General features: G+C 37.3%; 4 protein-coding genes and 1 long non-coding RNA gene across 12 annotated transcripts; 3 read left to right on the plus strand and 2 right to left on the minus strand.

Annotated features, from left to right (window-relative positions):
• Nucleotides 1-188: 188 nt before the first annotated feature.
• Nucleotides 189-4,886, minus strand: LOC147287278 (uncharacterized). 6 transcript variants are annotated; one of them, XR_015121759.1, is made up of 7 exons: nt 4,244-4,886; nt 4,043-4,086; nt 3,790-3,864; nt 3,508-3,682; nt 2,709-2,763; nt 2,141-2,215; nt 189-517 (listed from the first exon to the last, which is right to left on the minus strand). It is a non-coding gene; the product is annotated as an uncharacterized LOC147287278 (long non-coding RNA). The 6 variants fall into 6 exon arrangements; XR_015121754.1 differs by lacking the exon at nt 3,790-3,864 and having other exon boundaries at nt 4,244-4,883; XR_015121757.1 differs by lacking the exon at nt 3,790-3,864 and having other exon boundaries at nt 2,141-2,220; nt 4,244-4,883.
• Nucleotides 4,887-8,498: 3,612 nt separating this feature from the next.
• Nucleotides 8,499-10,907, plus strand: LOC147287279 (uncharacterized). Of its 2 annotated transcripts, XM_086241976.1 has the most exons (4): nt 8,529-8,982; nt 9,140-9,554; nt 9,667-9,939; nt 9,991-10,907. In XM_086241976.1, exons 1-4 carry the CDS (start codon nt 8,529-8,531, stop codon nt 10,781-10,783), a joined length of 1,935 nt encoding a protein of 644 aa, XP_086098102.1. In that variant the 3' UTR covers nt 10,784-10,907. The 2 variants fall into 2 exon arrangements, with proteins under 2 accessions (XP_086098101.1, XP_086098102.1); XM_086241975.1 differs by having other exon boundaries at nt 8,499-8,982; nt 9,140-9,555; nt 9,677-10,907.
• Nucleotides 10,908-12,112: 1,205 nt separating this feature from the next.
• On the plus strand, nt 12,113-15,121 carry LOC147287280 (uncharacterized). Its single transcript, XM_086241867.1, has 3 exons — nt 12,113-12,776; nt 12,927-13,342; nt 13,730-15,121. The coding sequence occupies exons 1-3, from the start codon at nt 12,128-12,130 to the stop codon at nt 14,903-14,905; spliced, it is 2,241 nt and encodes a 746-aa protein (XP_086097993.1). The 5' UTR covers nt 12,113-12,127; the 3' UTR covers nt 14,906-15,121.
• Nucleotides 15,122-15,233: 112 nt separating this feature from the next.
• On the minus strand, nt 15,234-19,168 carry LOC147287281 (protein FAR1-RELATED SEQUENCE 5-like). 2 transcript variants are annotated; one of them, XM_086241866.1, is made up of 5 exons: nt 18,873-19,167; nt 18,291-18,360; nt 16,114-17,402; nt 15,447-15,569; nt 15,234-15,368 (listed from the first exon to the last, which is right to left on the minus strand). In XM_086241866.1, the coding sequence occupies exons 1-5, from the start codon at nt 18,912-18,914 to the stop codon at nt 15,306-15,308; spliced, it is 1,587 nt and encodes a 528-aa protein (XP_086097992.1). In that variant the 5' UTR covers nt 18,915-19,167; the 3' UTR covers nt 15,234-15,305. The 2 variants fall into 2 exon arrangements, with proteins under 2 accessions (XP_086097992.1, XP_086097991.1); XM_086241865.1 differs by having other exon boundaries at nt 16,114-18,360; nt 18,873-19,168.
• A 1,783-nt stretch (nt 19,169-20,951) lies between these two features.
• LOC147287282 (uncharacterized) lies at nt 20,952-23,704 on the plus strand. Its single transcript, XM_086241910.1, has 3 exons — nt 20,952-21,425; nt 21,725-22,140; nt 22,577-23,704. Exons 1-3 carry the CDS (start codon nt 20,972-20,974, stop codon nt 23,588-23,590), a joined length of 1,884 nt encoding a protein of 627 aa, XP_086098036.1. The 5' UTR covers nt 20,952-20,971; the 3' UTR covers nt 23,591-23,704.
• The last annotated feature ends 4,288 nt before the right edge of the window (nt 23,705-27,992 follow it).

Here is a 27,992-nt window from a genome sequence, read left to right on the forward strand (position 1 = left end):
GCGCGATGCTGCGGGTATAAATAATTATTGAAATTTAGTGAACAACTAAAATATATAAGTGCAAGTGTACGCAGAACTTGAAGACAAAAACAAAGTTTTTAAACATAGTATTTTTTGTACACATACATGACTTACGCAAACAATATAGAACATTTGTAGCCATGGTTTAATTACAAAAGCCAAACTGATGAGGCAATTTTTATGCTGATTAGAATGTTAAGATATTGCTAATATCTTAATATACCAAGTATCATTCAAAAGAGGTTAAACAACAAAAAGGATTAAACAACTTAGTAGTAAATTTGTTTGTGTTCATATCGAGAAGACTTGCAGAACCTAGCTAGTTGCTAATGAAAACATTTTGGGACAGGTGTTACAGGGAGGTCAGCAAACATTGTCGTCCAGACTGTCAGTGGGGTCTTCAACTGGTTTTGCAGCAGATGAAGTGGTATTCTTGCCTTCCTCACTTTGTGCAGCAGTGGGATTATCTTGTAGAGTGGTGTTGTGCTATTGTTGGCTGCAAGTTAAAAAAATGTTAATTTGTAAATGAAAAGAGTAGTTTAATTGATATTGATGAGATGGGGAAAAATGGGGGCAGGGAATTAGGCAACTGTATGGAATTTGAAGTTATGTGTTCAAAAGAAGGGCATGCTATAATAATTTTATAGTTGTGCGGTTGTACTTTATTGAATTGGTTTGCCATTTATAAAAATTGGAATAAATTATATTTGTGTAGCCAACCATCAGTATTTTCCTAATAGTTCCTGCCCATAACTTTAGAACTAATGATTAACATGGTGCATAGACAAAGCAGGTATGATGCTGTACATCAAAACAAATAAGCAGAAAAAGTGGGCCTCACCATAAAGCAAGTAAAATCAGCACCATCAATGAAAGGGAATGAACCCTACAGAGGTGACCTAGTTCCCAAACAAAAAGAAATAAAAGAGGCAAGCAGATTTTGTCCACAAATTGGAACCCAGATTGACACTGATACACATTGAAATTGATACAATTTGATGCAGGCCCAAACTTAGGTGCAATTTTGAATTTTCAATTTCACAAATGCAATTTTCATTTGAAATTGTTACTTATTAATGACGCATTTTCAAACTTAGAATCACAAAGCACAGACAATTTAAGAAAAACTTAGTGACCGAAGACAATTTTGTAAGACGAAAGTCAACTAAATAAGAAGTGACAACAGATTATTTACGACAGACATACAAAGTTCAACAATAACACTCAAATTAAGGATCATCAAAAGCAAATAATAGTATGTTACTTCAGAATGAAGGACATAATCCCCTTGTTCCAGTTTTACCTTAGTTATCACAATTTTTTATCTCATTTTTTCACCTATCAAGACATATGGAAGACATTGTTTCAATAGTGCTACAAATTGAGTGAATAATATGTCAATCACAACCCATCATCCGGTTTCAGGACCTCAATCAATTCCTAACCTAAAGCATAAAATTAAGTTACTACAATACTAATTGACTGAAACAACCTCTCTGTTTCTAATTAAAAAGAATGTTTTTATTCTTACATAATTTTTTTTAGAGAAAATAAATTAAAATTGAAAATAACGCGTACACTCATACACCCAAAGCAAGGCACTGGCACAATATATCTCTTCAATCTTAGCCATGTAATCATGAAATGAAATGGCACATACAAAATATTCACCCAAAAAAAACAATGACATACAAAACAACCACATCATAAAATGGCATCATCCCATTTATATCATACCTTTTTTTTTTTTTTTTTTTTTTCTATAAGGAATTGTTATGTTTTGAACTTGCCACAGAAGAATTCCAATTCATTGATTCAACATAAATGTTTTTAGAGCCAAAACTCTCTCTCTCTCTCTCTCTCTCTCTCTCTCTCTCTCTCTACCTACTGTGGTAATATTTGCGTCCAAACAAACTTTTTTTGGTAAACACACCAAACAACAATTTTTCTGACATTTCATCAAAGACCTCATATAAAACATAAACTAAATGCATGTGTAGAACTGATTTTATTACAACTTTGGAAACATAATTAAAGACAGATCTGGAACTTCCTTCAGGTTAATTCTCAATTCGAGGTATGTTAAGCAATATGAATAGTAATGTCAGAAATTGATTACCGAATAGGTCTTCACTCTTCTTGAAGAATATGCTAACCAACCTCTTTGAAGCAAAACTCTGTTTTCATCATGCATCTGCACTGAAAAAGAGAATTAGGAAAACACATGGTCCCTACTTATAGTCCTCATTCACTTAAAAAGTGTTTTTTGTTTGTTTTTTTTTTTTCTTAGTTTAGATTTTATCTTTAAGAGGGAAGACAACTTGTTAGTTCTTTAATAAATGAAAATAAAATAAAACACACGTAATTAATCTCAACCAACCCACATAGCCATGAAAAGATATAGTAACAAAAAGGAAACACATCAGTAATGGTTCCTAAATTTTAATTATTAAACAAAGTAATGGTTTCTTCACTTTCATATATATGTTCTTATAAAAAAAAGCTATGAGGCTTCTACCAATGAAAACTATCAAACTAAAGATAAGTTCCAGTCACTAATCTCAACCAATCTAATTATAATTCCTAACTTGTATCTAACCAAACCAAACTGCCTATTTTAAAAGACTGAAACACCATTTGTACTAAAAACAAAAACAATTTGAATAATAATGTCTGAAATTGTTTACCAAATGAGTCTTCTTAATTCATAATAGAACGAAGCCTGGAGTTTGTGTCATATATCTGCAATGAAAAAGGGAATAAGCAAAACTCAGTTATTATAGTACCCCAAAATTTTGTGAATTTGATGATCCTCACTAAGGCATGATTCAAATTTTTTTTATAGAAATCAACCAAAACCTCAAGAGTTAAAAGTAGAACAGAAACTAAAAGGTTTATTAGATGATAGTTAAGAGAAATGGGTAACCCAGGTTCTCAGAAAACATATGTTCTTTGAGAAATTACTGTAGCTGATTATATGGTAACTCAGAACAGATCTACCCCTGAGTCATCTAGAAAGGGCTTATACTGTTTATAGGTTGATCTGATAGTGCTGCTTAATTTATTAATATGGATTTCAGTGATTGTTTACTTATTTGTGATCTTCATATCAGTACTGTAGTTTTGATGAGATAAACATGGATGTTAATGTTTTAACCACCACCAGGAAAGTGTACAGATTTCTCTGCAATACTATTGATTTAATTAATAAACACCAGCTGAAGGTCCAAGCAGATCAAATTGGATTAAATTGATCTGCAGATAGCATATCAATTGATCAAATTGTTATTAAATCGTAGATGGTAAAGCCAATTTGATCTGCTATCTGCTATGAATCTTAACCAATTGGATTAAATTGATATGCCAATAACAATGTCATACACATCACCAGAAAAGGAACTAATTTGATATGCTAATATCAAAAAAAGGAAAAGTTTATGAGAATAGGCCTACAATGTTGCAAGTTTATGCAGCTAGAATACGAACCTTGCTAGAATTTGACACTCACTATTATGTGTCCAGGAAAAACCAGAGGATAGGCCTACAATGTTGAAGTTTATTCAATGCTCAAGTTTAGCATTAAGAACCTTGCGTCAAAAAAGGTGTCACTGGATCTTGAGAAGTTAAGGTCTGAAGATTCAATGCTCTTGGCAATAAGTTCCTGCACAAAGCAAATACTTGTTTAATTTTAACAGAAGATCAGAAAGTACACGTACACATGCACACACATACATTTGATAAGATCATTAATGCATAGCTAACAATTACCAGATCACCAGCATTATCGAGATAAATCTGGACCACTTTCTGTTTTGTTTGTTTGTCAAAACAGCATTATCCACACTAAAACAAACAAAACCCATATACCAAAAATCTTAAATTCAAGCTCAGAACAGAAAGTGCCAGTGCCTAACCCAAAATTCACAATTTCTCAAAATTTCTCAAACTTAACAATTCAAAATGTTTTAGTTTTGCTGGTTTTAGTTTTGTTTTAATTTCAGCAAAAAAAACCATACCTTACCCCAAAAAAGAAACCAATCTTCAAATCCAAGAAAGTATGGGAACCTGAAATTAAAACATAGAAATCAAGTCACCGGCGCCGCCACACGCGGCGGTAATCGTGGTGGCAGTGGGTACAAAACCTAGAAATACAGATTTCACAACCAATTGAACAATTCGATACAACAATCAGACATAGTAGACAAAGAGGAGTAAAACTCACACAAAACCTGAGGCGTAAAGTCACCGGAGCCGTCGCAGGTGACGGTGGCAGCGGCGGAGCTAGGGTTCGAATTGGAGCTTTCATTTCGGGACCCAATTGACTTAGATCACGCACACCAATAGAAAGGCCTGGAAGAGAGGAGCAAAACCCGACCAAAATCATCACCATCTGTCGCCGGAATAGCCAACATCGGCAGCGGAAGGCCGCCGGACTTCTCCGCCTCGAAACTCCGTGCACGGCGGTCGGTTGAGCAATTTGAAGACACCATCATCCTCAGAACGATGGGAGGAACAAAACCCACCCAGTCTGACATCCCAACTCAGCCGGAATTGACGGATCGCCGCCGGAGGACTCGATCCGGTTTGGGTGTCTTTTCGAGTTTTGGCATAATTTATGGGTTAATCAAATACCATATAAATGAAGAGGAAGAGAAGAGGAAGAAATCGGGACCCATATCGCCGGCATACGTCGCCGGACGGTGGAGATACGGCCGGATAAAGGGGGCGGAAAGAGACAGAACGAAGAGAACGCAGAGATAGAGAGAGAGAGAGGCGCGTGAGATGAGAGTGTTCAGTATTTTCTGGGTTTTGGGCTTTCTAACAACAATCAGGTGAATGACAAAAAAGGGCAGACCAAAACCTGGCATTATCAGAATGGCAAGCAGATCAAAAAAAAAAAAGAGTGAGAGAGGAAACAGAAGAAAAGGAAAGCAATGGCACAGGGCGTAAAAAAACAGAAAAAGGAGGGGAAGAAGAAAAAATGACGCAAAATGACCAAAACAGGCCCAAATAACCTACTAATTACAATGGCAAGCAACTTAAAAAAAAAAAAAAAAAAAGGGGCAGAAAAGTCATGAACATGCTTAGGAACAGTAATTGTTGGGTTCAGCTTTAGTATATATACAATTTCCACTTATGCTCTGGAAGGTTCATGTCCAGAGCAGCAATATTGCTGTACTTGATATTCTTTAATTGAATGAAAATAAGATTATTTAGAAAAAGATTAATTCTCATTTAAGATTGTGATCGAGTTAGTCTAAGTTGTAGCTTGGGCCGCTTGGCAAATAATTGAGGCACGGTGATCCTCAAGTCCTCTCAACCAATGTCCTCCATTGTATACAATTTTTGTGCTTGATGTTTTCCTGCTTCTGTTGGAAGCAGTATTCATACACCAGTAGCTAATTGTATGCACAATACCCAGTGTTTTCAGACGCAAAAGCGTCACGCGAGGCGTAAGCCTTTCGGGCATAAAATTTTTTCAAAGCTCCAAGGCACTCTAACCTCACAACATCTGGGACTTTGCTGCAAGGTTTCATTCCATTGTGAGTGTGAGCTAAGTGCTCTTTCAGCCTAGAAATACCCCCACTGCATTGTTGATCACAATACTTGCACCTTATATATTTTTCTCCACCAACCTCTTTTGCATACTTCCAAGCAAAATCCTTTCGACTCATGATTTTTTATCAAAAAATATCTGTCCAAAACACATCACATATTCATAATACTCACAAGTCACAACAATGCACAATACACACAATATTCACAGAATCACAAATATAATACCAGCAAAAATTCCCAATATTCATTCTTCACAACAATTCACAATACTCAGTTTTCAGTATTCACAATACTCTGCCCAAAACACATCACAATTCACTGCACTTCACAATTCCGTGAATTTCACAATATTCAGTTGTTCACATAATCACATAATCACAAATTCAATTCAATATTACAGATCACAGATGAGAAGAAATCAAAAAAGTTAGAAACAAACATACATGATAGCTGTGCCACAGAGATGAATGTCGCCGGACTGTGTAAGAGGCGGAGACCTCTTGCTGCGCACAGAGACTCTGTCAGAGAGATTGAAACTTGATTGGCCGGCTAGCTGGAGACCCCTTGCCTCTGTCGCCGGACTGTGTAAGAGGCGGAGATCCCTTGCCTCTGTCGCCGACTCGCCGGACTGTGTAAGAGGCGGAGACCCCTTGCCTCTGCCCACGGAGACCCCTTGCCTCTGTCGCCGGACTGTGTAAGAGGCGGAGACCCCTTGCTGGCTAGCTGCGCAGAACAGAGATGACTCGATCGGCCGCCGTCCGAGACCACCCAGCCGCCTTGTCGTCGTGAAGAGAGAACCTAGAACAGAGAAGTTGAGAGAATGGCTGATAGGGCAAGGTCTGATGGACTGAAGGGGTATATTAAACTCTCAGCCCAAAACGAGGTCGTTTTGGGACTGAGTTTTTGAAAAAAAAAAATCCCGCAGAGGTGGTCGCGAGGCGTCCGCCTTCAACGCCTTGCCGTCGCCTTTCAGTCCTTTTACACAGTCCGGCGACGTCGTGCGCAATCGGCCGCCGCCTCGCCATGACTCGCGCCTTGAGGCGCGCCTGAAGATCGCCTTTGAAAACACTGACAATACCGTTTTGAGCATGGCAGATGCAGAATTACTTTTGCTATCTGTATTTGAAGTTAGTCCATACAAAGCAGGAACTCTTGCATTCACACTCGGATTACCCACACCTGGTCCGGATGGGATCCTATACAAGGATTCTTTATGCCAATTCTGTACATGAAAATTGTCTGGAACATGCTTTACACATCAAAAGCTTCTTTTATTGGATTGGCAAGTGATGGAACCAGAATTTTCTCATAATGGGGGCATGATAAGAAAAAAAAAAGTTACTAAATTGTTTGGGGACCTTCTAAATCTTTAATGGTTAATCACCCATTTGTTACAATACCCACTAAATGGCTACATGGTGTCCTAATTCATAAACCTTGTAAAGTAAACATGTAGAATAGTGTTGCATAGAAAAAAAAAAAAAAAAAAACTTCTTATTGGGGTTGCACGACGCCGATGCCCCCACCCTATCTCCGTCATTTGGCATAAAGGATTGTCGCATAGTATCTCGTCCGGACCAAGTGCAACTTGTTTGGAGATTAGGCAGCCGTTAAAAGAAATGCCTAAAGTTCCTTGTTTGTAGTTTTTTCCCCCCTAAAACTAATAAAGGAGAGGAAGAATTCATTACATATATAGTTGCACTTTGCAAGAGGCCCAAAAGAGTTCGAATGAAAGGACAAGGCAGGAAAATTGAGATTGAAATCAGGAGAAGTGGATAATTAATTGGTTGATACTTACGGTGACTAACTAGATAATCATGATTATGAATGCTGGAGCTGGAAGAAGCCATTTATGTACAACACTCAAAGAACAAAGGGAGGAATTTAATAAAACTTTTACTAGGCCAACTATCAAAGAATAAGATGAAGATGTTAAAGTGGGGTGAATGGAAATAGAATAGATGGATGACAAAGTTATTTGAGATGGTTAAAAGGTCATGTGCAATGACGTGATTGGAAAGAGTAACCATGTTCAAGTAAAAGGTCTCAAAAGCCAACTCAATTCTAAAGGTGAAATGGGTGGGTGTTGTAATGGTCTCAAAAGCTATCTCTTGGTAAGTCAGCCCCTATCCCTGTTATAGGTAAGTTTTTCTCTAGAGGATGTGATCATGGATTAATGATATAATAGAGTGGACATCCATGCTTTGATTCATTGTGGGGAGTTATTTTGCATCTTCCACGCATTTATCACTACACCTACAATAAAAGTTCGATTCTTAGCTTTCTCATTCCTTGACTTGAGGAAAAGGATAAAATTAATAATTTATGAGCTTGTCATGACTCTTGTAGTTCATGAACATTATAGGCAAGCCCAAACAAATCAAGTGGGGCGTCACTCAAGTTTGATTCCTTTATTATACAAACCACAAGATTTTGCATGCTGATCGTTTAATTAGCACAAAAACAAATTTCTCCAAACTTTAGGCGGTTTTGTGATCTATTAAGAACCAAGCAATAAAAGTCCACACTAAAAAGAGACTCAAAAAAAAAGTTTCCCAGTGGACTTGAGCATGCATTGGGGTCCCAAATTTGGTTTTCTTGAAACCCCATTTCCAGTTCTTTTAATCCCATTTTGGCATTTTCTGAGCAAGACTTTTCCATCAGTGAACTTGTAGTCCACGAAAGGCTTGCAAAAACTCATTGCTTTTTCCTTGTAAATATTATCTTGCCAACACGAATTTTCTTTGAAGATGCTGTTGACGAGACAACTTTAGGGACACAATCTATCCTTCATTAGTTTGTCAACGTTTACCAACTTCTCTGTCCTGCCCCGTACTTGTAGCAAACTTGCAAAGCAACTTCAATTCCTTCTCTCCTATATTATATCTAGTTGTTTAGAAGTACCTCGTATACTTGCAATGGATATGTCCACTAACAAAGAGGTTACAATGGATTGCAGGCTTTTAAAGGCAATTGAGAGAAATGACATACCCACATTTATTAGCCTAGTTGAAGGAAATGAAGGAATTCTTGAGCAAACAGAAGCTGATACATGGAACACACCATTACACCTTGTGTCAAAGTTTGGACGCCTTGCCATGGTGTCTGAAATTGTCAGGTTGCACCCTGATATGGTTGCTGCTGAGAATAAGGACCTGGAGACTCCGGTCCATGAAGCTTGTCGAACCGGGAATGCCAAGGTCTTAAAGCTGTTACTGGATGCCAATCCTGGGGTAGCTAGTAAGCTTAACACTAGAGAGAAGAGTGCACTGTCCTTGGCTTGCAGCTATGGCCACTTTGATGTGGTAAAGCTCCTACTTAATGAGCCTGGGATGCTGGGATTAGGGAATGATGGGTTTGATCAAACATGTATCCATGTGGCTGTGTCTGGTGGACACATGGGTAAGTAGCAAAATTCTCACATTCAAATTTAGAGATTGTTAAATTCTAATAAATTGACAGGAAATTTTGCATTTTAATTGATGTTTAGGTCCACTTGCTTAAATGGGCTTATAATTGTTTGTTTATATGTATAATGAAATTTGTATTGGTGGTGCAGATGTTGTTAGAGAGTTGCTAAGAGTGTGTCCTGACCTTGCTTCATTGATTGATGAGAATGGAAATTCAGCATTGCACAATGCATCTACCAAAGGACACAAGGAGATAACCTGGACACTCTTAAGGCTTGATCCAAAACTTGCTGAGCAATATAATAACAATGGTTACACACCATTGCACTTGGCAGCAATAAATTACAAAATTTCAGTCCTTAAAGAATTTGTCATAATGGCTCCAGCATCTTTTCAATATCTCACAAAAGACGGGGAGACAATATTTCACTTGGCTGTGAGACATGACCAATATGATGCTTTAAAATTCTTGATCCATGTCTGCAATGGTATGAAATTGTTTAATTGTCGAGATAATTATGGTAACACCATCTTACATCTTGCAGTTTGTGGAGCACGCCATCAGGTGAGATATCATATTGTATATTAACTTATTAAGCAAGTTTCAAGGATGTTTGTGTTTGGATCATAATTTTTATGCATGTCCAAGAATGGATTTTAACTACTATAGTCACGCATTGTTCCAGATAGCAGAGTACCTAATCAACAGAACAAGAGTGGAAATAAATTCTCCGAACTGTAAAGGACTTACAGCGCTTGACATCCTCAAACAGGCCAAGGGCAGAGTAGAAAATCCCCATCTTGAAGCCATATTCATGAAAGCAGGAGGTAAAAAGAGTGTTGAGTTGATATCTCATTCACCAAACATAGATACAGCCGATTCTCACTCAGTGCCACTCCTTGAAAGCATGTCAAAAAGAGCACAATTCGCTAAAAAGCATGGATTGCAGTTGACCATTATCAAAGAAATAGCTTCTCCTGCTTCCAAGACCCCGTCTAGTTTATCACCACCCAAGTCTAGAAAGTCATCCAGTTTGCCATCAGCCCAATCTAGCAAGTCATCTCCTCAGCATCAAGTTGGGGAGGGATTTGATAATGAAACACAAAAGCCGGAGTCCTTGTTCCCAACCATTGGGAGACAACACAAGAATCCTAGCAAAAGGCACCAGTCAGAACTGAGTGAGAATTTCTATAACCCCAGAAGGAAGCATCATAAGGTATATACAGAGGCACTACAAAATGCCAGAAACACTATAACACTAGTTGCCATTTTGATTGCAACAGTTACTTTTGCTGCTGGTATCAGCCCCCCTGGTGGTGTGTATCAGGAAGGACAGATGAAAGGGAAATCAATGGCTGGAAGAACAACAGCTTTCAAGGTCTTTGCAATAAGCAACTATGTCGCGCTCTTCACATCACTCTCAATAGTTGTTCTTCTTATCAGTATCATCCCCTACCGGAGAAAGCCATTGATAAGACTGTTGGCATTTTCTAAAAAGGTTATGTGGGTAGCTGTGGCATTCATGGCAACAGCATATGTTGCTGCAACCTGGGTGATCATGCCACATAGTCAGAAAAAAGAATTGGTGCTTGTAGCTCTATTGGCCATAAGCATTGGCACTCTGGGAACAGTTTATATTGGTCTATGTGTGATGCTAGTTGATCACTGGCTGCGAAAATCGAAGTGGAGAAAAGGAAGAAGAGAAATAGAGGAGGCTAATGAAGACCCTGAAATGGGAAGCCAAAACTCAGATGTTGAGAGCTCCTACAATCTGGGATATCACTCCTTCTGAATGTTTTTTCCTCTCAAAAGATTGATAAGAATATCTGGTTTGCAACACACTTGATTATACAAATCTGAAACAATTTGGTAGATTTTATTTCCTTTTTCTTTATGACTTTTGAGCATGGCAGAATTATTTTTCCCAACTTTCAAGCCCCAGCAGATTATTATTGCTGCAGAAACTCCTTTTGCTATCTAACAATATAAGCTCTGTATCGTCTCAAATCTCAATATACATGTGTGTTCATCAATCTTATTTCCTTGGTTCCAGTCTTGGAGACTTCGGAAGTTCCCCTCATTATTGCATTGCTTAAGCGACATGTAGTTTAGGATTTATAGTAGGTTCTTTGTCTTTGCTCTTATGAACTAGTATGCCATGTTCTCGAAAGCCAAAGAGCAGCTAAACCAAGTAACTTGTTTGGAGATTAGGCGGCCATTGAAGAACTGCTTGAATGTTCCTTATACAACACTCAAGAGCAAAAGGGGGAATTCCTTAAAACTTTTATTAGGCCAACTATCAAAGAAATGCAATTAGAATCATTGGACAGGTTATCAAAAGAAAAATGTAATTAGACAGCAACCCCCCCATAAAAGGTTAAAAGGTCATGTGCAATGAAGTGATTGGGAAGAGTAACCATGTTCAAGTAAAAGGTCTCAAAAGCTAACTCAATGCTAAAAGTGAAATGGGTGGGTGTTGTAATTGCAATATAGGTTGTGATCATGGATCAATGATATAATAGAGTGGACATCCATGCTCTACCAGATTAAGTCATATAGTGTGATTCATTATCAGGAGTTATTTTGAATCTTCCAGACATTTATCACCACACCTACGACAAAAGTTCGATTCTTACCTTTCTCATTCCTTGACTCGAAGAAAAGGATAAACTTTTAAAGATTTATGAGTTTGTCATGAGTCTTGTAGCTTATGAACATTATAGGCAAGTCCAAACAAGTCAAGTTGGGCGTCACTCAAGTTTGGTTCCCTTATTATACAAACCACAAGATTTAATAAAAAGACTTATGAGCGGGGGCTCCCCTGGATTTTGCATGTTATATTCATTTAATTAGCACAAAAACAATTTTATCCTTACGCGGTTTTATATTAAGAACCATGCAATGAAAGTCCACACTATAAAAAGAAACTCAAAACGAAGTTTCCCAGTGGACTTTAAGAACCATGCAATGAAACCCCATTTCCAGAAGCTTGTCATTTTCAGTTCTCTTAATCCCATTTTGGCATTTTCTGTGCAGGACTTTTCCATCAATGAACTTGTAGTCCACCAAAGGCTTGCAAAAACTCATTGCGTTTTTCTTGGAAATAATATCTTGCCATCACGAATTTTCTTTGAAGATGTCGCTGGGACAACTTTGGGGACACAATCTATACTTTATTGGTTTGTCAACGTTTCCCGAACTTATGTGTCCTACCCAGTACTTCTATCAAACTTTCAAAGCATCTTCCTTTTTCCCTATACCTAGTTGTTTGGAAGTGCCTTGCATATTTGCAATGGATTTGTCCAAAAACAAAGAGGTTACAATGGATTGCAGGCTTTTAGAGGCAATTGAGAGAAATGACATACCCGCACTTATTAGCTTAGTTGAAGAAAATGAAGGAATTCTTGAGCAAACAGAAGCTGATACTTGGAACACACCCTTACACCTTGTGTCAAAGTTTGGACACCTTGACATGGTGTCTGAAATTGTCAGGTTGCGCCCTGATATGGTTGCTGCTGAGAATAAGGAACAGGAGACTCCGGCCCATGCAGCTTGTCGAACCGGGAATGCCCAGATCTTAAAGCTGTTACTGGATGCCAAGCCTGGGGTAGCTAGTAAAATTAACACTAAAGAGAAGAGTGCACTGTCCTTGGCTTGCAGCTATGGCCACCTTGATGTGGTAAAGCTCCTACTTAATGAGCCTGGGATGCTGGGGATGCTGGGATTAGGAAAATATGGGTTTGATCAAACATGTATCCATGTGGCTGTGTCTAGTGGGCACATGGGTAAGTAGCAAAATTCTCTCATTCAAATTTATATCAATCCAAATTAATTGACATGAAATTTGCATTTTAATTGATGTTTAGGTCCACTTGCTTAAATGAGAATCTTAATTTTTTGTTTATATGTAAATGAAATCAGTATTGGTGGTGCAGATGTTGTTAGAGAGTTGCTAAGAGTGTGTCCTGACCTTGCTTCATTGATTGATGAGGATGGAAATTCACCACTGCACTATGCATCCAGCAAAGGAAACAGGGAAATAACCTGGACACTCCTGAGGCTTGATCCAAAACTTGCTCAGCAATACAATCACAATGGTCACACACCATTGCACTTGGCAGCTATAAATTACAGAGTTTCAGTCCTTCAAGTGTTTGTCTCCATGGCTAAACCCTCTTTTCAAATTGTCACAAAAGATGGAGATACAGTATTTCACTTGGCTGTGAGATATGGCCAATATGATGCTTTAGTATACTTGACCCATGTCTGCAATGATGAGGATTTCTTTGATTGTCGAGATCTTTTTGGTAACACCATCTTACACCTTGCAGTTTGTGAAGCACAACATAAGGTGAGATATCATATGAATGTGCATTAAACATTCTTTGGATTTTGACCAGGAATATAGAACAGAACTAATGGAAATAGCTTTATTTTGTTCCCTTGAGAGTGTGTATTTTGGCCAAATTGGTTTGACTTATCATGGTTAAGGAATCTCTCATAATCTTATTCCTACTTGCATCTTGGTTTGCAAGATAGTACATATACATGTGAGTTACAACCACATAACTTCACATGTCATGTATGAATGACTTGCAAAACATGGCTTATTGGAAAAACATCGATCCAAATTGCTTATGCCTAATGGTCTTACAAGTATAGGCAAAATGATTTACCATAATTTTTATGCATATTGAAACAGGGCTCTTAACTACTTGATATTTCTCGTTTGTTCCAGATAGCAGAGTACCTAATCAACAAAAAAAGAGTCGAAATTAATTCTCGAAACAATAAAGGACTCACAGCACTTGACATCCTCAAACAGACCAAGGACAGTGCAGAAAAACGGCATCTCGAAACCCTACTCATGAAAGCGGGAGGTAAAATGAGGATTGAGTTGTTATCTCATTCACCAAAGGTAGATACAGCCGGTTCTCAGTCAGTGACGCTCCTTGAAAGCATGCCAAAAAGAACACAATTCGTTAAAGAGCATGAATTGCAGTTGTCCATTATCAAAGAAATAGCTTCTCCTGCATCCGAGAACCCATCTAGTTTATCACCACCCAAGTCTAGAAAGTCATCTGGTTTGCCATCACCCCAATCTAGCAAGTCATCGCCTAAGCTGCCATCACCCCAATCTTGCAAGTCATCGCCTAAGCTGCCATCACCCCAATCTAGCAAGTCATCTCCTCAGCATAAAACTGGGGAGGGATTTGATAATGAAACACAAATCCCAGAGTCCTCACCAACCATTGTGAGACAACACAAGTATCATAGCAAAAGGCACCAGTCAGAACTGAGTGAGAATTTCTATAACCCCAGAAGGAGGCACCATAAGGTATATACAGAGGCACTTCAAAATGCCAGGAACACTATAACACTAGTTGCCATTTTGATTGCAACAGTTACCTTTGCTGCTGGTATCAGCCCCCCTGGTGGAGTCTATCAGGAAGGACCGATGAAAGGGAAATCAATGGCGGGTAGAACGACAGCTTTCAAGGTCTTTACAATAAGCAATTATGTTGCTCTGTTCACATCACTGTCAATAGTTGTTATTCTTGTCAGTGTCATCCCCTACCGGAGAAAGCCATTGATAAGATTACTGTCGTTTGCTCACAAGGTAATGTGGGTTGCTGTGGCATTTATGGCGACAGCATATACTGCAGCAACATGGGTGATCATGCCACACAGTCACAAAAGAGAATTGGTACTTGTAGGTTTATTGGCTGTTAGCATTGGGACTCTGGGAACAGTTTTCATTGGTTTATGTGTGATGCTAGTTGATCATTGGCTGCGGAAATCAAAGTGGAGAAAAGGAAGAAGAGTAAGAGGGGAGGCTAATGAGGACCCTGAAATGGGAAGCCAAAACTCAGATGTCGAGAGCACTTACAATCAGGGATATCACTCATACTGAATGTTTGCACATCCCAAAGGATTGATGGGAATATCTGATTTGCAAGTAACACCTATTTGTTTGTACTATTCCTAAAGAATTGGATAGATTTAGTTAATTTCATGGTGATTGTGAGGTTCAGAGGTTTTTGTACTGTCTTCTTTCGTCTTTTGCTGTGGAAGCTTAATGTTTTCCAAGTCAAGGTCCATTTTATAAATTTTGTGTGCTTGATGTTTTCCTGCTTTTGTTGAAACCAACATTCACACTCCAGTAGCTAAATTATATGCACTAAATCTATAAAAACTACAAGTTACTCTTAACCTTCTAGTATGCTTCACAAATCCACAAACTTGTGGTTGATGTCCCAAGTTGTACAGATAAAAGCCATGAAAATCATCAAATATCGCCATTTGTAATGCGTTCAGTTTCCCAACTCTTTGTCTCCAGTACTTTGTGAAAGGCCATTACAATGCATAGAAGCTTCCTACAAAATATTCAGTCGAATTTAATAAGACACAATTTTGGTAAATAATATTCAACATTTCTCAATTATATAAGTTACCTGAAACAGTGGAGTGAAAGCCATGCTATCTTGGAAATTTGTAGTTGCACCAAAATTTATACTTGAAAATGGTACTTGGGTTCCATTATCAATATGATGCTGTTGAGTGAAAGGCATGTTGTCCTGAAAATTTGTAGTTGCATCAAAATTATTACTTAAAATATGATACTTGTGTTCCAGGATCAATGTAGGATCCTTATATATTACAAACAAAAGAGAATTTTGTAACAAAAGTGAAGAAATAAAATATAAAAACAAAAGTGTATTACTGTCACAGGAGCTCTTGTTTACTAATATATGATCCAAAACACCAATATTTGTGCTTAGTAAGAATATCCTACTTGAGAGTTAATATATCAAAATATCAAAAGCACGTGAGAATTTTGCGACACAAGTGAAGAAATAAAATCTAAAAAAAAAAAGTGCTACTGTCACAGGAGCTGTTGTTTACTAATATATGATCAAAAAACCAATATTTGTCCTTAATAAAAATACCCTATTGATTTAATATATAAAACATTGGAAATTCATATCCAATCACCAATTGCGCTTTCGAATTGCCACTAATAAGAACAGAATCCTATATTATTAAAAATGAAAAAGGAATGAAAAAAATAATCCTAAGACATATTAGCTAAATCCATTCATGAGATTTTAAAACAAGTACCTGCATGGATAGCCATTGTCTTGTTGTTGGAGCTTGTGTGGCTTTTATTTGTGGTATATGCTCCTGCCTTTCAAATGGGTCTTCCAATCTACTACATGGGTGTTCGGCTGTAGCTTTTCTTTTAACTCCACATGCTTTTGTTATTTCACAATTGTTAAGATTTATCATTTTCACTGGCTCACTTTCACCACTTCCACCAAGTAAAGCTTTGCCTTCTAAATTTTGACCAGCACATGTATTATCTAAGCAAAGCTTTTTCTTCATTTCTTCCAAACTTTTAAGCAACTCAATTGAATGCTCATGTGCATATGTTGTTAATTTCTCATGTTCTGCTGCAAAGGATGCTATTTCGTGAAAATTACAGCACAAATGGCTATAACGCTTCCCAATAGACTCCTTAGGATTGTTATTAGTCTCAATTCCATGGTAATTAGTAATGCTCCTAGCCTTCGCATCTCTCGTCCATCGCTTTAATATGTAATTAGGTGGAATCCTTTTCACATTCTTCTTATCTAGCACTTTTAATGCATGAGAACATAAAATCCCAACAAAAGTGAACTTCATGCAACTACAAGTGACTGTTTGTTTTGAAGCGTCAAATTCAACCAAATGCTCTTGAGATCTATGACTATAAGATACTTTGTAATCACGTGTCATCCCAGACTTACCAACCTTATAGATACTACAATCAAGAATAGCCATGTACTCTTTTTCGAAGAGTTTAAAAACTTCTGGAGTATAAACCTCCACTGCATGTCGCAACATCTCCACATTAGTTAATAACAGAGGTTTGGTCTGCATCATCTTGAAATCAGCTATTAACTCATCATCCCTTCTATCTGCCACAACTCTCTCATAATGTTCAAAGAAACCCAAGAGATCAAGACTTGGCATCAAGTATTTTTTTAACACATTGTTCATACTTTCACTATGTAGTGTACTCATTATGTCTGCAGTGAAAGTGTGTCGCCCATAAACCAATGCCCATTTTTTCCTCACTTCAAACATTTCTTCCAACCATTTATTCTCTTTGAGGTCATACTTTTCAAGCATATCATTCCATGCAAATAACCATTCATCTTCATCCTCAACGCCATATAGACACTTGCTAAGATCATAAGAGAATTGCTTTGATCCATGAAACATAGGGCTCAAATTCTTAGCAGCACTTTGGTATATATGCCAAGCACATAGCCTATGGTCAGCTTCAGAAAAAACTTCTGATATTGCCTTAGCCATTGCAGCAGATTGGCCTGTAAGTATGGTCTTTGGTTGCTTTCCAGACATTGCTGCAAGAAAAGTCTCAAATAGCCACTTAAAAGAGTCTGTGGTTTCATCATATAGTAAAGCTGCACCAAATACTACAGTTTGTTTATGATGATTAACCCCAATAAATGGTGCAAATGGTCTACCATATTCATTTATCCGATAAGTCGTGTCAAAACAAATAACATCTCCAAAGAGACTATAATCACTTATTGAACGTGCATCAGCCCAAAATATATTTGTAAGCATATCATCCTCATCAAGCTGTATTGAATAAAAATAAAAATTATTTGCACGCACTTTTTGAAAGTATTTCAATATGGCCCCAGCATCTCCTTTTTCCATTTTTCTCTCTCGCTTTTTATGTATGTAATTCGGACAATCTTGATTCACAAAACCAATATTCTCTCTCCCCCGAACTTCACTACTCATCAATTCCCCAGTTGCATTAATTGGTATTCTTGACTTGCCCACATCATCTCCATGTGTCTTTCGAGCTCTCAACATACGACGATTAATCCTTAGCAAATGTTTCATTGGTGCTCCAATCAAATCATGATTATGATTTGCATTAAATGACACAATCGTAAATTTCCCATTTTTTTGAAGTTGGCAAGTCATATGGGCTTCACAACCAACCCTTGAAATTGGTAGAGAATAAGATGGACCTTCACCCTCTTTTCTATTTCTTCGATGACCTTCTTTTGAACAAACATAAGTATACCTTGTTATGAAACCCTTCTTGTTTACCTTTCTATGCTGTTTCCTCACATCAAAACCATGTTTTTCACCATACAAGACATAATAATTGTATGCACTATCGGCAGAACTGAACTCCATTCCAAGTTTTAGATCTTCAATTATCTCACTATTTTGCAATTGAAAAGTAAGTGACTGACAATGATCCTTACCTTGCAAATCCACTTCGCCACCACTTAACGACTCGCTACTCATCCTTGTACAATCTTTATCCTCCATAACCTGCAATGTACATATTAATCAATTACAATGATATTCACTAAAACAAATGCATCATACAATCATCCTCTATAACCAATTCAAACTTGCAGCTGCTATTGCAGTATTAATTAAAATCCAACTCTTACTGAATTTGGGCATTCTTTTTCCGTTAAGCAATTCAGCCACTCTATCCTAGCAGAAACCCGATTTCAATTTGCAACTTAATAGCAGATACAGGACATGTTTACTGGATATTAAGCTGCTCAGGTTCATATTTAAATGTCATCCACCCTCATAATATTATCAAAATGACACAATACAGTGACATGCACAGTTATAATTAAGCTGTCATTGTCTTAAATAATTGCAGAAAAACTGGGTTTTGAGAAAATTAATCAACCAAATGCATAGCTCTAAGTAAGCTGTCATTCCTTCAAAGAATGGCACTGAAATTTCTTCAAAGAAATTAATCAACCAAATGAAGTAATGAACAGCCATATGCAGGTTATAGAATCCTAGTTGGAGAAAATTACCTTTTCTCCAAGTGCTCTTGATCCTTCCTCAGAAGCACTCATGGTGAAAAATGACCAGTCAGATATGGGTGATGCAATGAATTCGTCATCCACCGCCGGTCGTCGGTCTCTGATCGCCGGTGGTCAGTCTCCGATGGCTGGTAGTCTGAAGTCTGAACTGCTGGGGTTGGGGTTGGGGTTGGGGTTACTAATGCAAGCTCTGTATGACTGTATCCTCTGAATTTGTGTGTTCGATCGAATCTCAGTTCCCCTTGGTGAAGCTGAAGTGTTTTTGGGCAGGCAATTGGGCTTAGGACATTAACGGCAAGCTTGACCCAGAGCTCCAAGCCCAATACCTGCCTACAGTCCAATGTGTTTATACAAGAAGGGGGGGACTATTCAGACCACCCAAAACCACTAAATTGACTACTTCCTCATTTTTTTGCCCATTTTTGCCCATTTTTTCCTATTTTGCCCATGCATTAAAAAAAAAAACTCATTTTTCCAATTTTGGCCGGCTACCCATCCCTACCCCTCCCTATTGCCGCCACGACCCCGATCTCTCTTCTCTCTCTTTCTGTCTTCTTCCCTCTCTCTGCCTCCCTCCCTCACCAGACCACCATGGGTGGCCAGTGCAACCCCCGATCTAGAGGTCTATGGGGTTGCGCTGGCCACCCATAGTCGTCCGGTGAGGGAGAGAAGAAGGCAGAGAGAGAGAAGGGAGATCGGGGTGGGTGGGGTCGCGCCAACAATGGGGAAGGGTGGGGTCGACTAGTGAAGGGGAGGGGTGGGGTTGCACCGGCGGTGGGGATGGGCGGCCGGCCAAAATTGGAAAAAATAAGTTTTTTTTTATACATGGGCAAAATAAGAAAAAATGGGCAAAAAAATGAGGGGGTGGTCAACTCAGTGATTTTGGGTGGTTTGAATAGTCCCCTCCCTATACAAGAAACCCATAACTTTTATTTTCAATAGATGGCATTTTGTGGATGCATGATTTGATAAATTCTATGAGCTACTCCACCTATCAAGTAATTGAGTCGCCTATTCACCATGTGTCTGTTTGAACTTGAAGGATTATCGTATGTCATGCGTCCAAGAAAAATGTTCATGAGACCGTCTTATATATTCTTGCTTCAAGTCACGTGATGAGAGAGATATGTACATTTTTCTCATATAAATTTTTCTCCATGCATCCTAGCTGAACCATCAGTAGCTTTACTACCCTTTATTGGACCCTAGTCTTTCGGTCCCATGTGGAATTATTATATATCCCTAACTTACCTTTTTGATTGGGTTCATGTGTGTAGTATTATTTCAAAAAACTTCGGTGCAACTAAAAAATATCCTACTTAATACATTCAATTATGAACATTTATTTATTTGGAAGTATGTGAGAGTGTGAGACAATTGTTTAAATTGTGTTTGATTCATACAACTCCTAAGAATGGTTGTGGCAAAGAGGCATAAAAAAGAAAGTGTGCTTTGAACACAGATACATCACGCAATAGAAGGGTTGATTCCTCGACATATAATAGACCACCATAGAGTAATGTTAATGACAAAGAGGACTTCATGTGGAAGTTTCCAAATTCCAACAATGAATGACAGAAAGACTTGACAATCTGACCATGGAATAAGTCATAGCGACCAGGTTTTAACCCCCATTTCCAGCACTCCTTTTAAGTCTACTCCTCATTCCTCACCACTTAGTCATAGTAAACCAGGTCCAACAATTGGTTGAGGGAAGGATATGCATGTGGTACAAATGACCGTACATTTTCTAAACCAAAAACCATTCAGTCATACCAGATTCCAAGTCCAAACATGTACTTTTAATTGTGGAAAAATATTACCCCACACCAATATTCCTGAGATACTTGGTAGCTGCATATTCCTTGAAGATTCCTAGAACTTGGCAATGAGTTTAATACTTGTACAAAGGGAATCACAGTACTTGCAGTCAATTTTTTATGTGTTTTCCAATTTAGCAAAATTTCCAAGAACTTTACCAATTTTCTTGTATATAGGCATTGTACAACTTAACTCATTAGTACTTGTCCCCTAAGCCTAGTAGCCAAAAGAGCAGAAAAATAAGTGTATTCTAAGTTTTGAAGCTTTAAATGGATCCAAGGCTTTTAGAGTCCATTAGCAGCAATGACATACCTGCTTTTATCAGCTTAGTTCATGAAATTGAAGGAATTGTTGAGCAAAGAACAGCTGATTCCTTGAATACAGTTTTACACCTTGCTTCAAAGTTTGGACACATTGGCATGGTGTCGGAAATTGTTAGGTTGTGCCCTGATATGGTTTCTGCTGAAAACAAACACCTGGAGACTCCAGTACATGAAGTTTGCCGCCTAGGAAATGCTAACATCTTGAAGCTGCTATTAGAAGCCAATCCCCAGTCAGCCTGTAAGCTTAACTCTGATAAAAGGAGTGCTGCTTTTGTAGCTTGCAGTCTTGGCCATTTTGATGTGGTGAATCTCCTATTGAACCAGCCTGGGATGGTGGGTTTAGAGGAAGTTGGGCTTGATCAAACATGTATTCATGTCGCTGCATCCAACGGACACACAGGTAATTAGCAAATTTTGTTTCCTCAATTTATGTATTTGCAAGTATCTTGAACTTTTCTGTTCTAATTGATTTTGTGCCTATCTTGCGATAATATTTGTTTGGAAATTTTCTCTTCCGAGACAACTTAACCTGCTATATTTTCAGATTGTTAATTTAGACTGCGAATCAGGTGGAATCTTGCTTAAATGTGTGGTTCAGATTCACTGTCTGACAATAATCACACTGTAGCATGTCACATATTTGTTGAGAACATTACTCATATTTGTTTAAATCATGTCTAAAATAAAATGTTGGTGCAGATATTGTTAGAGAGATACTAAACATGTGCCCTGACTATGCTCAAAAGACTGATGAGAATGGAAATTCACCTTTGCACTATGCTTGCGACAAAGGGCACAGAGAGATAATTTGGATGCTCCTCCGGAGAGATGTGAATCTTGCATTGCAGTATAACAACAATGGTTATACACCTTTGCACTTGGCAGCAATAAATGGAAAAATTTCTGTCCTTGAAGACTTTGCATTGAAAGCTCCAGCAGCTTTTCACTATCTCACAAAAGAAGAAGAGACAATATTTCATCTGACTGTGAGATATGGCAAATATGAAGCTTTATTATTCTTGATGCATGTTGCTAACAGTACAAATCTCCTTCAGTGTCAAGACCGGTATGGTAACACCATCTTACATCTTGCAGTTTCTGGAGGGCGTTATGAGGTGAGAAATGAATGTGTTATCTACCGAATCAATTAAACAAGAACTTGTGAATGGCCTGATCGAGGGCAGAGGAACAACTGTGAATTTGCTGTATAATACAGACTAATTCTGCACAGATTTTTAAAACTTACTGTAACTCAAAATAGCTTTTCTTACCACTTTTTCCAAATATCTTGCTGCACTTCATAATTTAATGGACAAACCATAAACCATTAATATATATATATATCTGATGAGTTACATACAACTACAGTACTTTGAGATAATTTTGTGCTTGTTATGCATAAGCTGATTAAAATGTCAGGACACAATCATGTTTCAATAATTGTTATAAACTTGAAGCCTATCATGTTTCGACAAAAAAAGAAGAAGCCTATCATGTGAATGTGTCTGCAGCACATCTTTTACGGTACTCTTTATGTCCTATTCTATCCAGATTGCTGAGTACTTGATCAGCAAAGCAAAAGTGGAGATTAATTCCCGGAACTGCAAAGGACTTACAGCGTTTGACATCCTCAATCAGGCCAAGGACAGTGCAAACACTCGTCATCTTCAGACCATATTCCATAAAGCCGGCGGTGAAAGAAGTATTAATGTGACAAGTACATGTTCACCAGAAACACTACCTTCAAGGCAGAGTTACATATTTGAATCAGATAGGTCGATTACAATTGAAAATGATTACTCCTCTTTGCAAGACATCACCTACAGTCAGCAAGAGCACCAATACAAGCCTAGAATGTCATCACCCCAGAATCAAGTACTTCAAGAGAGATTTGACAAGGAAACATACAAACTGGATTCCTCATCCCCAATCAACTTGCGCGAACGCAAGCCTTCCAGCAAAAGGCATAGCAAAGATCATAAGCAGCATAAGATATACATAGAAGCAATACAAAATGCCAGGAATACCATAACGCTAGTTGCCATTTTGATTGCAACAGTTACTTTTGCTGCTGGAATTAGCCCTCCCGGCGGTGTCTATCAGGATGGATCAATGAAAGGGAAGTCAGTGGCAGGAAGAACAACAGCTTTCAAGGTCTTTGCAATAAGCAATGATGTTGCACTCTTCACATCACTGTCAATAGTTGTTGTTCTTGTCAGCATCATCCCTTTTAGAAGAAAACCACAGATGAGAATCTTGGCGGTTGCTCACAAGGCCATGTGGGTAGCTGTGGCATTCATGGCAACAAGTTATGTTGCTGCCACATGGGTGGTCATGCCACACAATGCTGGGACATCATTTATCTTTGTGGCTCTACTTGCAGTTAGTGGTGGCACTCTGGGAACAATCTTCATTGGTCTAGGAGTGATGCTGGTTGATCATTGGCTGCGAAAGTTAAATTGGAGAAAATTTAAAATGGGAATTAGATGGGGGGCTGCAGATGACATGGAAAGCCAAAACTCTGATGTGGAGAGCTCCTTCCATCAAGGATATCACTCATACTGACATGAATGCCTTCCACCACCTAAAAGAATTGTAAAGAATGTCTGATTTGCTAGTCAAATGTACCCAAGTTACTGCTTTACTAAAAGAACTTGACTCTGATGGTTTGATTTTCAAAGTCATTCAAGGACTACCTTTGCAAATTACAATGTGATTTATGTTTTATTGTAGCTTAATTTGGTACTTAATGCAAGTAAGGGGTGTATTCAATTAAGATTTTAAATGATTTTGATGGAATTAAAAAGTTTGGTATTCAATTAAGACTTTTCAAAAGTTTATGGTATTCAATTAAGACTTTTAGAGAGTCTATAAAAGTAACATGGTATTCAAAAAATTATTTACTTTATTAAATAATAGACTTTAAAAGACTTTTATGGACTTTGAAATGTAAATTATGTTATATCAAAATCAATAATTCTCCAACTTCCCCCTACAGATTTCAAATTTAAAAGAGTTTCATGGACTTTGAAGTGTAAATTATGTTATATCAAAGTCAATAATTCTCCAGCTTCCCCCTACAAATTTTAAAGGATTTTGAATATTAAAAAGCTATTAAAAAGTGGTTTTTTTTTTTTTTTTTTAAAGAGTGATGTTAAACCTTCTAATCTTATTTCTTCACCCTCCTCTTAATTTATTTTTCTAATTACTATATCCTCTTATATTAATTTTCTTTTTATTTATATTAATTGACTCCTCATCCTGGGCTGGCAATATTAGGACAATTTATAACACATGCCTCTCAGTCTTAAAGATCATCCCCATTCCACACACTAAGGACAAAAAAATAATTATATCAAAATTATGGATTTTTTTGTTTAAAGTCCAATTGCAATTTGCAAAACAGGAATCCTGGCCACCTGTTACAGTAAAATAATATAGTGGTCCACATTTTAAAAGATCCGAATCAAGTGTGAGAAAAACGATTAAAATGAATGAAAATTACTATATTGCCACCGGTTTTTCTCTTCCTAGCATAACTAACGCTCTACTATACTTCCTGGCCAAAAAAAAACGCTTACAACTTGCCACCTGTTTACTATGATTTTTATGTACCTTTTATTATTTTATTATTTAACTATTATAAATTTATAACTTGTCAGGTGTTGTTTCGATTGAACTTTTTTTTTTTTTTTTTTGAGAAAACGCATAGCATTTCATTGATTAATCACCACGGGATACATCAGACAAAAGGAAAGGCTGCAGCCAACTAGGTGCATCCTCAATCCAAGATGAAAAGTCATTACATGAAAGGGCAAATTTTGCTGCTGCATGTGTAGCCATATTGCAGCTGCGTGGCTTCCATTGACAGGAATAAGAATGGAACCGCATGTTGATTGTTTTGACATCGTTGCTTTTAGGCGAACTAAATTTGTACATGTTCAATTTTTTTTTTTTTTTGCAAAATGATACAAGGGTATATTGTCATTGTTAAAACATAAATGGATGGTAATAGATTGTTATTGTTAAACAATAACAATAAGGTTGTCATTGACAAACAATAACAATCACATTCCGAACCAAATTAAAAAATTGCAACTGTCCATTAGAGAATTGTTACTGTTAGATAGTAACAATAACATAAAACCATTAGTCATCCCCACTCACCCCTTGTTCTCTCTTCTTGTTAAAGGATTGCTACTATCCATTAGAGAATTGTCCCTGTCTAACCGTGACAATAACAGAAAACCAAATTTTAAACCCTAAAAATACATAAAAATCATAGTAACATGTTGTCATTGTCAAGCAGTAACAACATGTATATAACAACATGTTATACATGTTGTTACTGCCAAACAGTAGCAATATATAATAAGTGGTTATTGTCAAACAGAAATGTACAATATATAACAAGTTGTTACTGCCAAATAGTAACAATATATAACATGTTGTTACTTGTTACTTACAATTTCGATTCTATGTAAAAAATGGGCAAAAAGCCTAGTACATTCAACCATTCAATATGAAAAAATCACAATAAACAAATTTTAAATCCTAAAAATCACAGTAACATGATAGCAATTAAAGAGTTGAAATAAGAAGAAAAAAGACTGATAGTGGCTGTAATAAAAAAGAGAGGTGGAAAAGACAATGCAAAGATAAATTGCAGGCATAGGCATAAAGCCTAACTTATGTGCACTAAGGCATGAAGAGAACAAAGATCTTTTTTGATGCTCTGTTGCCCGTGTGATTCTTTGATGGAGGAAGAAATAATGTTGAACTATGGAAACTAGAAAACAAAATGAAGAACCTAAAGTCTTAGAAACTGCATTCCCACCGAATCCCATCTCTTGTAATAATACCGGAGAAGAAATGAACATTTTGAAAAACAAAATTAGAAAAATCAAATCTAATCAAAAGTTGGAAGAACCAACAAAATGACAAATCTCATACTCCCATCTTCACATTCAGCACTACTTTTCTTCGAAACCAAACACCAAAGAAAAATATGAGAAACAAGCAAACAGAACCCAGTCCCATTAACAACAACAATAACAATTCAAACAATAACAATTCTAATAACAATAACAATCACAATGAAAAATAAATAGACAAATTTGTAAAACAATCACTGAAGGAGCTTCAAATTTCGAATTTCAGTGTTAATTGAGTTGGATTAGAGCAAAAACAATTGAAATTACCTGGAAATAGTCTCTTTGTTCTTCTTCAGGCCGTCCTTGTGAGCCTTCTCTCTGATCTGCTGCAGCGCCGACATAAGGCCTTTGATATCACTGTCAAAGTCCACCATATTGAAGAAAAAGAAGAAGAAAAATGAACTTGGAGAGGTCGACGCCGAGATCGAGGTTGTCCGATTTGGTGAGATCGGGCTCGGTCCCGCGCTTCTTCTTCATACTCGCTTTGGTGGTGGACATTGTTGTGAGGCTTTGGATCTTTGAGGTTTTGGTTTGGAGGTTGATGAAGCTATTTGAATCGCTGAATGAGAAACAAACCGCGACATTCAAATATAACGAATTATAACAGGAAGGGCAAAAAGGAAATGGGAAATTCAATTGTGGACCGGTAGGAAATTGAATAGGCCGGCAAAGAGGGAACTGGGCCTAATTAGAAACCAAGCAATAGGGCTGCAAAGGAAAGAGAAGCCCAAATCTGGGTGTTAAAATCATTATCTACCAAATTACTCTAAATAAAATTTTGCCAAAACCTATGTGGAGTTTATGAAAGTCATTCAAAATCTATAAACTCTACCAAAGTTAATAACTTTTAAAAACTCTACAAAAGTTCATTAAAATCCTAATTTAATACACTCCCTAAAATTATGAGTTTATCAGGAAAAGTCAAGATAGTTTGAGGATGGTTGGAATTTCTTTCTTCTTAAAATTAATCTTTGCCCTCATAATTGTTTATTTAAAAAAAAAAATGAGATAAATGGCAAGAAGAAAAAAAAAACAGTATGAGATTTAAATGTGTAAATAAGAGAAACCCATTAGGCAATGGTTGGATAAATGATCTTTTGCTAATTGAGTACTTGCGTAAATATGCACTATAAAACATCACACACATGCAAGGCAGAGTAAGGTGCATGATATAGGAGAGAAAAAGTGGGTGGGTAGACATTAGTCAATGGAGTGTCTATGATAACCTTAGTTTTTAAATTAATTATTAAAACTGTTTAATCTAATAGAGGTATAAAATTGACATTTTCATATACTTTATTTATGCATTTGGTTGTGCATATGCTACATTATACCAGATTTGTTCTTTTTTTTTTTTTTTTGTGACTGACAACATGCCTGTAAATTTCTTTAACTCCAGTTATATCATGGCGCCAAAAAACTTGGGTTCCTTCATTTTAGGTCTAAATTGACACCATTCCTTTATGCAATGGAGAAGATGAAGGATAAAATCAGACCCTCACATAAAAAAATCATGCAGATGACACCTTTCTGGGGTCTGTTTAAGGCATATAATGATGGATTAGTGTCGGAAAATTTATTTAGAAGTCCGATTTGGATGGTGTTTCTATAATAAGATGTTTTGACACTAAGAGGAAACAATTTGTTTTTGGACAAAATGCTGCAAGTCTAACTAGTAGTCACATTGCGGACCTGTTTGGATTACCGGCAGAAGGCAAGAAAATCCATTACAATCAGAGGAAGAAAAAGGATGATAAAGATTTTACAAAAAGACAGTTTAAGGGTGTGAAAAGGCTTTCAAAGAAACTGGTGGAGAATGCAATGTTAAAAGCTATGATGGGGAAGGAGAAAGAGCAAGAGGAAGACTTTGTACGCCTTGTTGCTCTTTATTTTTGTGTTACCCTTCTGTTCTGCAATACCGTTTGTTCGATATGTACGTAGAAGACATTGAAAAAATGTCAAAGTTATGCATGGGCCACTGCAGTAAAGGATTTCTTGGAGAACTCGCTTGTTAAACATGCCGGTAAACCAGA

This window comes from Dryas octopetala, chromosome 4 (genome assembly GCF_963921425.1).
Source record: "Dryas octopetala chromosome 4, drDryOcto1.1, whole genome shotgun sequence".
Lineage (NCBI taxonomy): Eukaryota > Viridiplantae > Streptophyta > Magnoliopsida > Rosales > Rosaceae > Dryas > Dryas octopetala.